Below are 16531 nucleotides of genomic sequence, written 5' to 3' on the forward strand. Positions count from 1 at the left end.
CCACACTGATTGGTGAGCTGCCTTATATTCTGCATGCTTCTTAACTAAGAGTATATCTCCCATCCCCCACTCATGTCACCCCAGGGGTTCACATCTAGTGAGTATGGGCTCGGCACACCCAGGGATATTATCATTCTTCTCTTTCTTGGTGATTTCCTTCTACTTTTCTCTCTCTTTCAGGGTAACTAGGGAATTTTTTTTGTTTGTTTTTTTGGCTAGTGCAGCATAAGCCTCAGGCTTCCTTGCACCATATAGCTAATAATAATAATGTCTGCCTTTTCTTGTACACACTGTACTCCCAATAGTCAAATTCTACATCCATTATGTCTGAGTGGCACCACCATTTCTTTGATATCCCTATGATGTGTAGATTTGATGACTTAACCTCTTCAAATTCATCAAATTTGTTTTATGGTGACAATCCCAAAAAAATTCTGACAAGTCTTCTAGATATATAAAAGTTAAATATAACAAAAAATAATGATAAATTAATATTTATTTACTCGTTTAAATAGTAGTAGTGATATCTATTAGACGCTCCGTTGGTGAAGGGGAAATTTTAAAGTAGGCGTTTCAAACCCTCAATAACAGTCGTAGGGTCTTCGTCATTCACCCAAGAATGTTATTTAAGTTATTAAACGTCTCATTTAATATTTAGCATTTAATAAATTGTCCTGTTTTATACGCAGAAATAAGTGTTTACACCTGGAAGCAAAATCAAAGGTTTTTTTTTTTTTCGTCGATTTCTTCCTGGCTATTACAATTTTACCAAGTTTGAGTCTATATTAATTATCATTTATTTTTTTTAATTGTCACGGATGGTAAAAGTAATCTGCCGTAATTAATAATTTATATAAATATATAAAAAATTTTAAAATATAGCAAGTACACAATTATTCAGTAACAAGAAACACACGTGCAAACGACAACAATGTGACAATCGGCTCCCATGTTTGATAATAATCCTAGCACACTACTACTTTAAGAACTTAAAGCTGAACACCGTGACATTGGAAAAAATAACTGTTTATATGCCAATAACTGCATGTTTTACCTGAAATATTAGTATTATCATTTTCATCGAAATAGTTATCAAACTTATTAAATTCCAGCCTTTTACCAACAATGATATAAACAGTGCTCTGATTGGATATTGAAAACTACTCTCCACCCTCGTTTAAAAAGTTTCTTCAAGTTATTCTATAATTATTCTTCTATTTTATGTTATTTTTGTGTTAAATATAATTTTCGTTATCACTTAATTTCAATAATTTTATTGCTTTGTTTAGTTTAAAAGAAAACGATATATTCAGGCTGTGTGTGATGTCAAGTTGGATGATATCCCGTTTCTCCGTTTATTGCGTTGGTTAGTTGTTTAGCTAGATCTTGGTTCGCAGATTGTAGAGGTATCCGAAATCAAAAGGATAGGTTAATTTTACTTTATACATATTATTCTTAAAGTCAAAATGACTGTCATTACTCAGCCGTTAACAGAGAAAAAACTTTCGAAACAGCAAGAACCTCTTGTTAAGAATGAAGAACTGGTAAGATAGATTAAAGTTAAATTTAGGCTTAATATAATTGGAATTAAAAAGTAGCATATACGAATTACATAATCAAGTCGATTAAATGTCAGTATTGACTGCACAACGTTACTTGGATTGTGAATTAGCATCGATAATATACTTTTCTTTTCTTGAGTGTTGACTGCCCTAATTTCTAATCTTTCAGGTGTTTGTGTATACTTGTATGGCGTATTATGTACTTTGATTTGCATTATGTTTTTGTCCAGGCGACTATTGTGTTATGACTTATATTTAGATCATAATCTACAGATCCAATTTCGTAGTGATGAACTGAAAGAAACAAACAAAAAGGGGAGGAGACACTGATGCAAGCGGCGCACAGATTTTATTAAAACTTCGTTTCCTACGGAAGAAATGCATTGCTTTTTTAAGAAATATATAGTAGAATTTCGTTAATATAAAGTTTAAAGGACTTGAATTTTCGAAAGTGTCAAAACTCGACCATTTAAGTACATATCCCTTAAATATTAAACTTTGTCTAACGATAATTGTTTGAATCTTTTATTTACAAGAGACACAAATGAGAATAGAAACAATATAATTGAAGTGAAAATGTATAATTAGTATCACATAATAGTAAAAGCAAAACCACAATTAATATTAAAGGGGGGGGAACAGCTCTTTAATAAATTATTCTCATTTAAAGAAAGAATCCAATTTCATTTGCATGTTTTGTCTTCCATGCATTTTTATATGCAGCATAGACATTAAATCTCCTTTGATTTCAGTTGATCTGATTGAGTTGTTTAACAGGTACAGGACAATGTTGAACAATATTGTAATTCACAGCTGTGAATTACAGGCTCTGAAAAAGCGATAAGCCTTTATATTTACCTAATTGTTATTTTATATTGTACTTTATACATAGTCTTAAGTTATTGTTACGCTGGTTATTTTTAATTTAGATGGAGTTTTTTTAGATTACTACTTAATATACGTAAAACCATTATTTCGTTCGAATCTTGCAGCCATTGTTTTTGTATAGAGTAGTAGGGAATTCAAATTTTTAATTGTGGTAACTAGTCAGCTCTAACGTATAATTATATAGCGTAATACGCATCACTGCATTAAGGATTCTATTAGATAGTGTAGTATTGATAATTAATTGATTAAATTTATTAATCTTATTAATTTAAAATATCATGCTCCAGACTAGAGCAGCAAAGCAACGGGCAAAGTGGCAGGAGTGCTGTGACTCCGGGGGAGAACTGAGGGGAGCGATTCTCCAACGCATCACAGCCTAAAAAAATGTGCAACTTGTGAAATGTTTTCCGAACTCTCTGGAACAGAACATGATCTAGCCGAGGAGGATGTCTTTGTGTGTGTGCCAGATGCAGAGAGTGTCTAGAAATTAGGCATCAACTCGGTGTTCTACTGGGCGTCTATGAGAACGTCAGGTGTAGGGTAGATGCCCTCAAAGAAATTGAGGGGCCTGTCAAGTTCTCAGCTGCCTAACTCAATGCCAGAACTCATTCCTGGGCATCAATCAAAACAACGGCAATCTCCAAGGCAGAATGCGCTGGTCTCAAAGGAACTAGTTATTGTTGGTGACTCTATTGTCAGGGAAACGGGGAATATGCTTTGTAAAAAGGATAGGTGGAACAGGACCAGGGTATGTCTGCCAGGGGCAAAGGTTGATGACGTAGACCGGATATCATCTTTTAAGGGCACAAAAGGTGGTATAGTTGTACACGTTGGCACTAATGATATTAAGAGTAGGAGATCGGCAGAATTACATAACAAGTACAGGTCGCTGTTGAAAAAAAGCTGTGAATTAGGATTGAATTTGAAAGTGTCTGCAATTCTGCAAAGATACGATAGGAGGGAGTATATGATGAGAGCCTCGTCGATCAATTTGGCCCTGGAGGGAATGTGCAAGGCTCAAGGAATAGAATTTTTTTTCAACGTGGTCTGTGCTTGTTAACAGGAGAGACTGCTTCTACAGGAATGGGATACACTTAAAGGGTGCAAGAATATTTGCTGATGCTATTGAGGCAGTGTTAGGTGGGTCGGAAAACTGCTAGCTTGTGGGGATTCACAGACTAAAAGGTTAAACGTAGCCACAGCCAGAGGTGAAGGTGATTCTTGCACAACTTCTATTAGAATAAGTAGCAACCTGGAGCATTTCAGGGACTGATGGCAGTCATCGTGAAACAGGTGGGTATATGGGATGTGTTAGGGTAACTAATAATGACAGGTACATGTATACTTGCATGTATCCCAATGCTAGAAGTATAGTAAATACTTTTGATGAATTTAAAGTGTTGGTCAAGACATCAAAGGCAGATAGCAGAGACGTGGTCTCACACAGATATAACAAATGCAGAACTGGAATTTGAGGAGTACAATGTGTACAGACAGGATAGGAAGGGAGGAGATGTTATGCTGTTAATTAAGAAAAACATAATCAAAAGAAGTTCATCTATATCCAGTTGATATAGATGAACAGTGCACTGTTGAGTCAGTTTGGTGTGACATAAGCATTCGAAAGGAAAAATAAGAGTAGGAGTGTGTTATAGGCCTAATGACTCGAATGAGTACAAAGAACAATTGTACAGAGAAATAGTGGGCTAGTAAATCAGAATGTCTTATAATGGGGGATTTTAACTTCCCAGATATTGACTGGAACTTGTGGGTTGGTCACTCACACACTAGTAAGACTTTTGTGGATTTATTGGATGATTGTTTTCTGCACAGCATGTTTGAGAGGCAACCATAGAGGGTAATACTCTTGATCTGGTTATCAGCAGTGATCATTTTTGTATTAAGAATTTGCAGATAAAGGAACCACTAGGTGGCAGTGATCACAGTGTACTGATGTGGGATTTACCTAAAGATATAATTACCATCAGGGGTAAAGTAAAGTGTTTTTGCTTCCGTAAAGGTCTGTACAGTGGGATCAACTGATGATGTTACCAACAGTAAATTCTAAGTGGGAAGCATTCAAGGAATTAATCGTGAAAGCTACTAAAAGTTTCATACCTATTAAGAAATATTAGCATTAGCATTAGTAGAGGCATTTGATGCAAGAAAGCAAGCTTATGCAGCATCAGCCAAAAAAAAAAAAAAAAAAAAAAAAAAAGTAACATAAATAAATAAAAATAACCACTTCCACTTCACCCCTCTGTTCGTTCGAAATACCTGTCCAGCTGAGCCTTAAACTTATTTAGGCTATCAACTTCCACGACAAGGGATGGAAGTCTGTTCCACCCACCAACCACCCGCTGGCTAAAGGCAAATTTCCGCACATCTGTCTTTCCTCAATTTGAATTTATGCCCTCTCAGGTGATTTTTCTGAGCTAGAGGAAGAATCCCATCAGCATTGAGCATGCTCAAACCATTCAAGGCTTTGTACACCTCTATCAGATCACCCCGCTGGTGCCTAGTTTCCAGATACTGTAATTTGCAAAACTTAAGCCTTTCTTCGTAAGAGAACCCCTTTGTCCCATTCACCAATCTAGTTGCCCTTCTCTGTACTCGTTCCAGCAACTCTACATCCTTCCTGAAATGAGGCCTCCAGGCCTGTATACAGTACTCTAGGTGTGGCCTGACCATTGCCTTATACAAGGGAATAATCACCTCCTTATCCCTGCTAGAAAAATTCCTATATATCATTGACAATACACCATGAGCTACTCTTGCAGCTCGTCTGCACTGCTCAGAGAACTTCATATCTGCCTGCACCACCACCCCCAGGTCCCTTTCATTCTCTACCACTGTCAGTATAGTACCACAGAGTTGATACGTTGCTCTGGGGTTGCTGTTTCCCATATGTAGTACTTTACATTTGTCAATGTTAAACTTCATTTGCCACCTCGAAGCCCATCTGCTCAACCTTTCCAAATCCTGTTGCAGCAGCATAGTGTCAGTAGTGTCCTTGACAACCCTGCCAACCTTCGTATCGTCTGCAAACTTGGACATTAAGCCTGATATACCATCATCAATATCATTTATAAATACAGAAAACAATAAAGGCCCCAATACTGAACCCTGAGGGACTCCACTAATAACATTAGTCCACGATGAGCAGTGTCCATTGATTACCACTCTCTGTCTTCTCCCCCTCAACCACCCCTTTATCCATAGCAGCAACTTGCCTCCAATGCCACACTGCTCCAATTTGTGCAGCAGTCTTCCATGTGCAACAGTATCAAAAGCCTTTCTAAGATCCAAGTATATAATATCAAAGTTATTCCCTGCATCCAGTTCTTTTGTGACTGCATCATAGTATCCAATCAAATTGGTCAGGCAAGACTTACCCTTAACAAAACCATGCTGTGTCCTAGCTATAACCTAGCTATATTGTTCAAGGTTTAGGCCTAAATGGTTATCAAATGAACTAATGAGATTCGTGACAGTGAAAAAAAATGCATGGGATGCATATAAATTATCAAGTGACTCAGAAGCCTATAGCAGATATAAGCTAGTCTGTAATCAGGTCACAAAGGAGGTTAGGCAGGTAAAGGCAGATTATGAGAAATCTTTGGCAAAAGATGCTAAGAAAAACAGCAAGGATTTCTTTACTTATAAACTCTAAAAGGAAGGGGATGAATCTGATTGGTCCACTCTATCAATGGTTCCACTGTTGATGATCCTGCTCAGATAACAAACAAACTGAATGGGTATTTTGCATCTACATTCACACATGAGCAGTTATAAAGGTTTGAAAATGGCAGAAGTTTATCAAATTGTAGCAGGGTACTTAATGATTTTGTAATTAGCATTAGCATTAGTAGAGGCATTTGATGCAAGAAAGCAAGCTTATGCAGCATCAGCCAAAAAAAAAAAAAAAAAACCCACTTCCACTTCACCCCTCTGTTCGTTCGAAATACCTGTCCAGCTGAGCCTTAAACTTATTTAGGCTATCAACTTCCACGACAAGGGATGGAAGTCTGTTCCACCCACCAACCACCCGCTGGCTAAAGGCAAATTTCCGCACATCTGTCTTTCCTCAATTTGAATTTATGGCCTCTCAGGTGATTTTTCTGAGCTAGAGGAAGAATCCCATCAGCATTGAGCATGCTCAAACCATTCAAGGCTTTGTACACCTCTATCAGATCACCCCGCTGGTGCCTAGTGTCCAGATACTGTAATTTGCAAAACTTAAGCCTTTCTTCGTAAGAGAACCCCTTTGTCCCATTCACCAATCTAGTTGCCCTTCTCTGTACTCGTTCCAGCAGCTCTACATCCTTCCTGAAATGAGGCCTCCAGGCCTGTATACAGTACTCTAGGTGTGGCCTGACCATTGCCTTATACAAGGGAATAATCACCTCCTTATCCCTGCTAGAAAAATTCCTATATATCATTGACAATACACCATGAGCTACTCTTGCAGCTCGTCTGCACTGCTCAGAGAACTTCATATCTGCCTGCACCACCACCCCCAGGTCCCTTTCATTCTCTACCACTGTCAGTATAGTACCACAGAGTTGATACGTTGCTCTGGGGTTGCTGTTTCCCATATGTAGTACTTTACATTTGTCAATGTTAAACTTCATTTGCCACCTCGAAGCCCATCTGCTCAACCTTTCCAAATCCTGTTGCAGCAGCATAGTGTCAGTAGTGTCCTTGACAACCCTGCCAACCTTCGTATCGTCTGCAAACTTGGACATTAAGCCTGATATACCATCATCAATATCATTTATAAATACAGAAAACAATAAAGGCCCCAATACTGAACCCTGAGGGACTCCACTAATAACATTAGTCCACGATGAGCAGTGTCCATTGATTACCACTCTCTGTCTTCTCCCCCTCAACCACCCCTTTATCCATAGCAGCAACTTGCCTCCAATGCCACACTGCTCCAATTTGTGCAGCAGTCTTCCATGTGCAACAGTATCAAAAGCCTTTCTAAGATCCAAGTATATAATATCAAAGTTATTCCCTGCATCCAGTTCTTTTGTGACTGCATCATAGTATCCAATCAAATTGGTCAGGCAAGACTTACCCTTAACAAAACCATGCTGTGTCCTAGCTATAACCTAGCTATATTGTTCAAGGTTTAGGCCTAAATGGTTATCAAATGAACTAATGAGATTCGTGACAGTGAAAAAAAATGCATGGGATGCATATAAATTATCAAGTGACTCAGAAGCCTATGGCAGATATAAGCTAGTCTGTAATCAGGTCACAAAGGAGGTTAGGCAGGTAAAGGCAGATTATGAGAAATCTTTGGCAAAAGATGCTAAGAAAAACAGCAAGGATTTCTTTACTTATAAACTCTAAAAGGAAGGGGATGAATCTGATTGGTCCACTCTATCAATGGTTCCACTGTTGATGATCCTGCTCAGATAACAAACAAACTGAATGGGTATTTTGCATCTACATTCACACATGAGCAGTTATAAAGGTTTGAAAATGGCAGAAGTTTATCAAATTGTAGCAGGGTACTTAATGATTTTGTAATTAGCATTAGCATTAGTAGAGGCATTTGATGCAAGAAAGCAAGCTTATGCAGCATCAGCCAAAAAAAAAAAAAAAAACCCACTTCCACTTCACCCCTCTGTTCGTTCAAAATACCTGTCCAGCTGAGCCTTAAACTTATTTAGGCTATCAACCTCCACCACAAGGGATGGAAATCTGTTCCACCAACCAACCACCCGCTGGCTAAAGGCAAATTTTCGCACGTCTATCCTACATCTGTCTTTCCTCAATTTGAATTTATGCCCTCTCAGGTGATTTTTCTGAGCTAGAGGAAGAATCCCATCAGCATTGAGCATGCTTAAACCATTCAAGGCTTTATACACCTCTATCAGATCACCTCGCTGGTGCCTAGTCTCCAGACACTGTAATTTTCAAAACTTAAGCCTTTCTTTGGAAGAGCACCCCTTTGTTCCATTCACTAATCTTGTTGCCCTTCTCTGTACTCGTTCCAGCAGCTCTACATCCTTCTTGAAATGAGGCCTCCAGACCTGTATACAGTACTCTAGATGTGGCCTGACCATTGCCTTATACAATGGAATAATCACCTCCTTATCCCTGCTGGAAAAATTCCTGTATATCATTGACAATACGCCATGAGCTACTCTTGTAGCCCGTCTGCACTGCACAGAGAACTTCATATCTGCCTGCACAACCACCCCCAAGTCCCTTTCATTCTCTACCACTGTCAGTTTAGTACCACAGAGTTGATACGTTGCTCTGGGGTTGCTGTTTCCCATATGTAGTACTTTACATTTGTCAATGTTAAACTTCATTTGCCACCTCTCAGCCCATCTGCTCAACCTTTCCAGATCCTGTTGCAGCAGCATAGTGTCAGTAGTGTCCTTGACAACCCTGCCAACCTTTGTATCATCTGCAAACTTGGACATTAAGCTTGATATACCATCATCAATATCATTTATAAAAACAGAAAACAATAATGGACCCAACACTGAGCCCTGAGGGACACCACTAATAACATTAGTCCACGATGAGCAGTGTCCATTGATTACCACTTTCTGTCTTCTCCCCCTCAACCACCCCTTTATCCATAGCAGCAATTTGCCTCCAATGTCACACTGCTCCAATTTGTGTAGCAGTCTTCCATGTGCAACAGTATCAAAAGCCTTTCTAAGATCCAAGTATATAATATCAAAGTTATTCCCCGCATCCAGTTCTTTTGTGACGCATCATAGTATCCAATCAAGTTGGTCAGGCAAGACTTCCCCTTAACAAAACCATGCTGTGTCTGAGCTGTAACTGAAGTCTTGTCTAAATGATCCTGCAGTGCTTCTTTAACCAGTGCCTCCATTAATTTTCCTGGAACAGAAGTTAAGCTCACAGGTCTATAATTACTTGTGTCAGCCTTTGATCCTCCTTTGTGAATTGGGGTCACATTTGCACATTTCCAGTCTATGGGTACCTCCCCTGAGTCCAAGGAAGCTCTCATAATTATAGCTAAGGGTTTGCTTACTTCCTTTGCTGCCTCCTTTAATATAACTGGATAGATCCCATCCGGGCGCCTCCGTAGCCAGGTGGGAAGGAGAAGCAGTGCGTTGCACACGCTTCTTGATTAGACCGGGGTTCGAGCCCGTCACCACCAAATACGGAGGATGCGAAAAGGTCAGGAATGACCACCGCATATCCCGGAGCAATATGGCCTTAGTTGCTAATGCTCCTAAAAACCAAATAACAAAACAAAACAGATCCCATCCACCCCGGGTGCCTTTCTTGTGTTTATCTTCAACAATTTCTCCTCCACTTTACTCCCAGTTATTTCAAGATTCTCTAGCTTACTGCCAGAGTTGAATACACCTCTGGCATTCCCCTCGATGAATAATTCCTCATGTGTGAATGTCGATGCAAAATATTCATTTAGTTTGTTAGCTACCTGAGCAGGATCATCAACAGTTGACCCATCAATATCAAGTGGACCAATCTGATTCATCCCCTTCCTTCTAGAGTTTACATAAGTAAAGAACTCTTAGCTGTTTTTCTTTGCATCCCTTGCCAAGGATTTCTCGTAATCTGCCTTCGCCTGCCTAACCTCCTTTGTAACTTGGTTGCATATCAACTTGTATCTATCATAGGCTTCTGTGTCATGTGTTAATTTGTAAGTATCCCATGCATTTTTCTTCTCTGCCATATGCCTCATTAGTTCATCTGACATCCATTTTGGCCTAAACCTTGAACAATATTTCTTAGTTGATATGTAAAGCCTAGTAGCTTCCAAGATAAGTTCTTTGAATGCTTCCCATTTTGAATTTGCTGTTGGTAACATCATCAGTTGGTCCCACTGTATAGAATTTAAATACTGTCTCAGTCCATTGTAGTCGCCTTTACGAAAGCAATACCCCTTCCCTTTACCCCTAATGGTAGTTACCTCTTTGAGTAACTCCCACTTCAGCACACTGTGGTCACTGCCACCAAGTGGTTCATTTATCTGCAGATTCTTAATGCACGAAGAATCACTACTGATAATCAAATCAAGAGTATTACTCCCTCTAGTTGCCTCCCGAACATGCTGATGTAGAAAACAATCATCCAATAAATCCACAAAAGCCCTGCTAGTGTGTGAGTAACCAGCCCCCAAATTCCAATCAATATCTGGGAAATTAAAATCTCCCATTATAAGACTCTCTGATTTACTGGCCCACTCTATTTCCCTGTACAGTTCCTTATTATACTCATCAGAGTCATTAGGCCTATAGCACACTCCTACTCTCAATTTTGATCTCCCAATGCTTATGTCACACCAAACCGACTCAACACTGCACTGACCGGCGATGTCGACTGGCTTCACTTCCTTGGTTTTTATGTGTTTCTTAACTAATAGCATAACCCCTCCCCCCTTCCTATCCTGTCTATCCTTTCTGTAGATGTTGTACTCCCCAAATTGCAGTTCTGCATCTCTTATATCTGTGTGACACCACGTCTCTGATATCCCAACAATATCTGTCTTTGATGTTTTGAGCAATACCTCTAATAACTGAGAGCAAAGTGGAGGAGAAATTGTTGAAGTTAAACATAAGAAAGTCACCTGGGGATGGATGGGATCTATCCAGTTATATTAAAGGAGGGAGCAAAGCAACTAAGTATAATTAGCCATAATTATGAGACCATCCTTGGACTCAGGGGAGGTCCCCATGGAGTGGAGATGTGCAAATGTATTCTCAATTCACTAAGGGGATCAAAGGGTGACACAAGTAATTACAGACCAGTTAGTTTAACTTCTGTTCCTGGTAAAATAATGGAGTCAATTGTTAAAGATGCATTGCAGGATCATCTTGAAAAGACTGCAGCAAGAATTCAGACCCAGCATGGGTTTGTTAAGGGAAAGTCTTGTCTGACAAATTTGATAGGATATTATGATGTGGTTCCAAAGGAACTGGATGCAAAAAATAATTTTGATATCATATATTCGGATTTCAGGAAAGCTTTTGACACTGTTGCACATGGAAGACTATTGTACAAATTGGAGCAGAATGGTATTAAGGGTAAGTTGCTACAATGGATAAAAGGATGGTTGAGTGGGAGAAGACAGAGGGTGATAATCAGTGGGTGCTGGTCTTCATGGACTAATGTTATTAGTGGAGTCCCAGAGGGTTCGGTGTTGGGTCCACTGTTGTTTTGTATATTTATCAATGATATTGATGAAGGTATATCAGGCTTAGTGTCGAAGTTTGCAGATGATACAAAGGTTGGCAGGGTTGGTAATGGCAGTGTGCTACTGCAACAGGATCTAGATAATTTGGGCAGATGGGCTAAGAAGTGGCAACTGAAGTTTAACCTTCACAAATGCAAAGTACTGCATATGGGTAGAAGTAACCCGAGAGAAAAGTACCAACTTAAGGTGGTAGAAAATGAATTGTGCAATAATTGTGCAGTCAGATATGAAGTTTTTTGAGCAATTCTACCAGGGCAGGTCATGGGGTTTTGTCAATGATATATAGGAATTTTGCTAGCAGGGAAAAGGAGGTGATTGTCCCTCTGTATAAGGCAATGGTCAGGCTACGCCTTGAGTACTGTGTCCCGGTCTGGAGGCCTCATTTTAGGATGGATTTAGATTTGCTTGAGCGTGTACAGAGAAGGGCATCAAGATTGGTGAGGGGAATAAAGGAATCTTCTTACCAAGAGAGGCCTAAGTTCTACAAATTGCAGTGGCTGGAGACTAGGCACCTGCCAGTGATCTGATTGAGGTGTATAAGGCCTTGAATGGGTCGAGCATGCTGAATTCTGATGTGATCCTTCCACTTGTTCAGGTTACAAACCTAAGGGGACATAAACTCAAATTAAGGAAAGACATGTAGAATAGATGTGCAGAAATTTGCCTTTAGCCAACAGGTGGTTAATTCCTAGAACAAACTTCCATCTGTCGTTTTTGAAGTTGATAGGTTAGATAAATTTAAGGAGAAACTAGACAGGCATTTGGAGGGAATGGTGTGTGTTTTTTTTTTTTTTTTTCGCTGATGCTGCATAAGCTGATACACTTGCTTTCTTGTATCACATGCCACTACTACTACTAATATAATTGAAGTGAAAATGTATAATTATTATCACATAATAGTAAAAGCAAAACTGCTATTAATATTAAAGGTGGGAGGATCGGCTCTTTAATAAATTATTCTCATTTAAAGAAAGAATCCAATTTCATTTGCATGTTTTGTCTTCCATGCATTTTTATAAGCAGCATAGACATTAAAACTCCTTTGATTTGAGATGATCTGATTGAGTTGTTTAACAGGTACAGGACAATGTTGAAAAAGGTGCAAGTTAGGGTTAAATTTGAAAGTGTCTGCAATTCGGCCCAGACACTACAGGAGGGAGTAATAAAGAGAGACTTTTCAATCAAGTCAGCCTTGGAGAGACTTTTTTTTTTTTTTTTTTAATGAAAACCCAAAGCACGAAAGTTGTTAGACCTATAGTATTTCGTACCGTGCTTGGATTGGAGGTTGAGAAGCCGAAAGAAGATATTTGTTGACGTTATACTTGAACTTCTGTAGACTGTAATTTTCGGGAAATACGTACGAAGGAAGGTTGTTCCCGAAAACAGCAGTTGAATGAATATTTATGATTTATTTATTTATTTATGATTAGTAATGGCTGCATGGTGCAAGAAAGCCTATGGCTTATGCTGCACCAGCCAAAAAAAAAAAAAAAAAAAAAAAAAAACGAATAGAACAATGATAAAAAAAATAATAAATTAAAATAAACGAGGAAGATGAAAATTTGGTTCTGTGAGTTTGAAGTTGGACAGTAAATTTCTGTTGGCTGCAAGTGTTCAAACTGTTTTAAAAGAGAGCTGGAATAATAAAAGCCAATTCAGAAGAACAGTGCCCATTGAAGCATCTGTAGAAAAGGCATGCAGCAGAAACAGTACGTCTATGAGACAGTGAGCGGAGAGACTCTGTTAGAGAGGAGTCATTAATTAACCTAATTGCCCTCTTCTGAATGGAATCTAGAAGCCTGGGAGAGGTTTTGAGGGCACCGTCCCAGATGTGGGAACAATATTCCATGGTAGGGTGGATTTGTACAGAGTGAACAGCTGTTTATTAGAAAAGTAACACCGAGAGCGAAAGAGAAAACCAAGTTTTTTAGCCACAGAGAAAGCAATATTTGTGATGTGCTTGTGCCAAGAGAGATTAGAAGTCAGGGTAATCCCCAAAAGAGATATATCAACTTGCCTAGAAATTGGAGTGTCACCAAAGATAAGCACAGGAGCAGAAGAATCCTTTTTGCGAGATATAAGAGAAGAATGAGTTTTAGAAGGATTGAAATCAACTAAGTTGTCTTTGCCCCACTGGAGAATTACTTGGAGATCAGCATTTAAGGAATTGGTAGCAGATATTTGAGAAGTTGAAGCTGATTGAGCAGGGCAAGGTTTCTCAAAATGGAAAGTTGAATGCAATGAGCTGTCATCAGCAAAACTATGAATACAATTTCCAGTCAATGGAAGAAGGTCGTTAATATACAAGAGGAAAAGAGTGGAGGAAAGAACTGAACCTTGGGGGACACCAGCATTAGTGGAGAAGTTAGAAGACAGAGAGCCATCTACCATCACCCTCAGTGAGCAATCAGAGAGAAAACTAGATAACCAATTACAAAAAAACAGGAAGGAAACCTGAGGCTTATGCTGCAGCAGCCAAAAAAAAAAAATTGCTGAATTATCGAGAGAGAGAGAGAGAGAGAGAGAGAGAGAATCACCAAGAAAAAGAAGAATGATGATATCCAGCTCAGGACTCTGGGTGTGCCAAACCCATACTCACCAGATGTGAGGCAAAGGGATTATGGAAGTTATGTAATTTTCAAACAAAGACAAGATATAAAAAAATGTGTACAGGTGAATCCGCGCTACGCATGCGCCGCATTCCTATAAGATAACATATGTAGTTGGCAAACCATAAGATGGAAGCTTGTTTAGAAGATCTTTATGCCAAACACGATTGAAATCCTTTGAGATATCAAGAGCAACTGCTTGTGTTTTACTGAACTTTTCCATTGAATTAGTCCATAAGTCCATAAATGGGTAACATAAGCCAGAATATCACCAGTGGATCGACATTGACGGAATCCATACTTTCGATCGTTGATCAGACAGAAGGTTTCTAGGTAGTTTAAAGAGTTGGCGGTTAATTGATTTCTCCATTACTATTAGAAAGAATAGAAGTAATTGCAATGGGACGATAATTGGATGGGAGGGATTTGACCCTTTTTTAGGAACTGGCTGGATATGAGCAAATTTCCAAGCAGAAGGAAAAACACCTTTGGAATAAGAAAGTGGCAAAAGGCGGCAAAGAACAGGAGTAAGTTCAGGAGCACAGATTTTGAGAACAAGTGGAGAAATACCATCATGACCTGGAGCTTTCTTAGCATCAAGATTCGTCAAAATCCTTTTGACGGAAGACCACAGGAGGCGTTGAATGGAGTGTGTTGGGAATGGTGGGAGGTGTTTTACGAAGTCATTGATACATGAGTTGGAAGAAAAATGGGATGCTAGCAGGTCAGCTTTATCCTTGGCTGAAGCGACAACAGAACAATCTGGTTTTGACGGAGGCGGGAGCAGAGATGGGGAAAAGTTGTGGCCAATAGCTTTTGCAAGGGACCAGAATTCTCAGCTACCATTAGGGCAAGAAGCAAGTTCTCTACTCTTAAGTCTGTTCAAAATCTAGTTCGGACTGATTAATAACTGCTTTACAATTGTTGCCAGCTTTGGTGTAGGCAGAAAATGAAACTGAAGAATTGGAAACAAGCCAATTATAATATGCAAAATTCTTCTCTTGAACAGCCTTAGCACATTTATTGGAAAACCAGGGTTTAGATAAAGGACAAGATTTTAAAGTGAAGTGTGGAAGAAAGGATTCCATTCCTATAAGAATAATTTCACTGACATGATCTGAGCAAACGTTGACATCTGAAGTTTTGAAACAGTAATCCAACCAACGAAAAGAAAAGAAATCTCGCAGGTCATCCCATTTTGCATTCTTGTAATGCCAAACAACAAGAGGTTGGGGTTAGTCGTGAGATAAAGGCTCCATTGGAGAAGTGAGAATCACCAAGTTGAGATCTGAGGTGCCTAAAGGACCGCTCACTTCGACCGTGTACTTAGAAGGGTCATTTGTGAGAAAAAGATCAAGCGTATTGGCTGTATGTTTAGGATTGTCTGGTATTCTTGTAGGTAAATGAACAATCTGTGCAAGGTCATTAGCAATTGCAAAAACCTCAGCATCTCGACTAGCTGTGTTGGTGTGACTAGAAAATGGAAGGCAGATGGAGTTGTGAACATTAAAATCACCAAGGAAAATTACCTCACTTGTAGGAAAGTTGGACTGGAGGAAGTCAAAGCACTCCAAGTGATTAGTGGAGTTGGGAGAACGGTAGAGACAACAGATGAATTTGACACAATGAGGTAGAGAGATTTTGAGCCAGAGAAGAATCCAAGTTACAAAGTCTCTGACAGGGAATATTGGAACGGACATATGCACAAGTACCACCTTTGAGGCAAAAGGAATCATACAGTGAATAATTTGGGCAACTGAGATGAGCAGTAGTTGAATCAACCGATAACAGAGGTTTTTTTCAGAAAAAGTACATGGGGTTTGGCAGACTGCAAGTGGAAATGGATATCATTGAGATTAAAATTTAGACCATGTATATTTGTGAAATTAACTAGGAAGTGTTTAATGAAGTGTAGTAAGTGCAAGCACAGTGTCTCCAAGAATTCTTCTCAGCATGGTATATGCACATTAACAGGAGAAACTGCATCTACAGGGATGGGATATGCTTAAATAGTAAGGGTTCAAGAATATTTGCTAATTGAGGCAGTGTTAAGTGGTTTGGAAAACTGCTAGCGTGGGGGGGGGTGGATACACAGACTAATAAATTAACAATAGCTGCAGGCAGAGGTGAAAGTGATTCTTGTACTGCTTCTATTGAAATGAGCAGCACCCTTGAAAGCAGAGTGCTGGGAGTCATCATGAAACAAGTAAATATGTGGGTTGTGTTAGGATGGCTAAGAGTAAAGC

At 39.2% G+C, this 16531-nt stretch overlaps 1 protein-coding gene across 2 annotated transcripts in view; it reads left to right on the forward strand.

Annotated features, from left to right (window-relative positions):
* The first annotated feature begins 1337 nt into the window (after window positions 1-1337).
* The window catches only part of LOC150091966 (integral membrane protein 2B), an 88531-nt gene continuing 73337 nt past the window's right edge, over window positions 1338-16531 (forward strand). The window contains exon 1 of one of the 2 annotated variants that reach the window (XM_090377597.1): window positions 1338-1544. In XM_090377597.1, the coding sequence (XP_090233723.1) occupies window positions 1467-1544 (78 nt within the window). In that variant the 5' untranslated portion in view covers window positions 1338-1466. The remainder of the gene's footprint in view (window positions 1545-16531) is intronic. The other variant, XM_090377605.1, reaches the window with a different exon arrangement.

The sequence above is a fragment of the Mastigoproctus giganteus genome, chromosome 1, assembly GCF_048544385.1.
Source record: "Mastigoproctus giganteus isolate SK-2022 chromosome 1, ASM4854438v1, whole genome shotgun sequence".
In the NCBI taxonomy this organism is placed as follows: Eukaryota; Metazoa; Arthropoda; class Arachnida; order Uropygi; family Thelyphonidae; genus Mastigoproctus; species Mastigoproctus giganteus.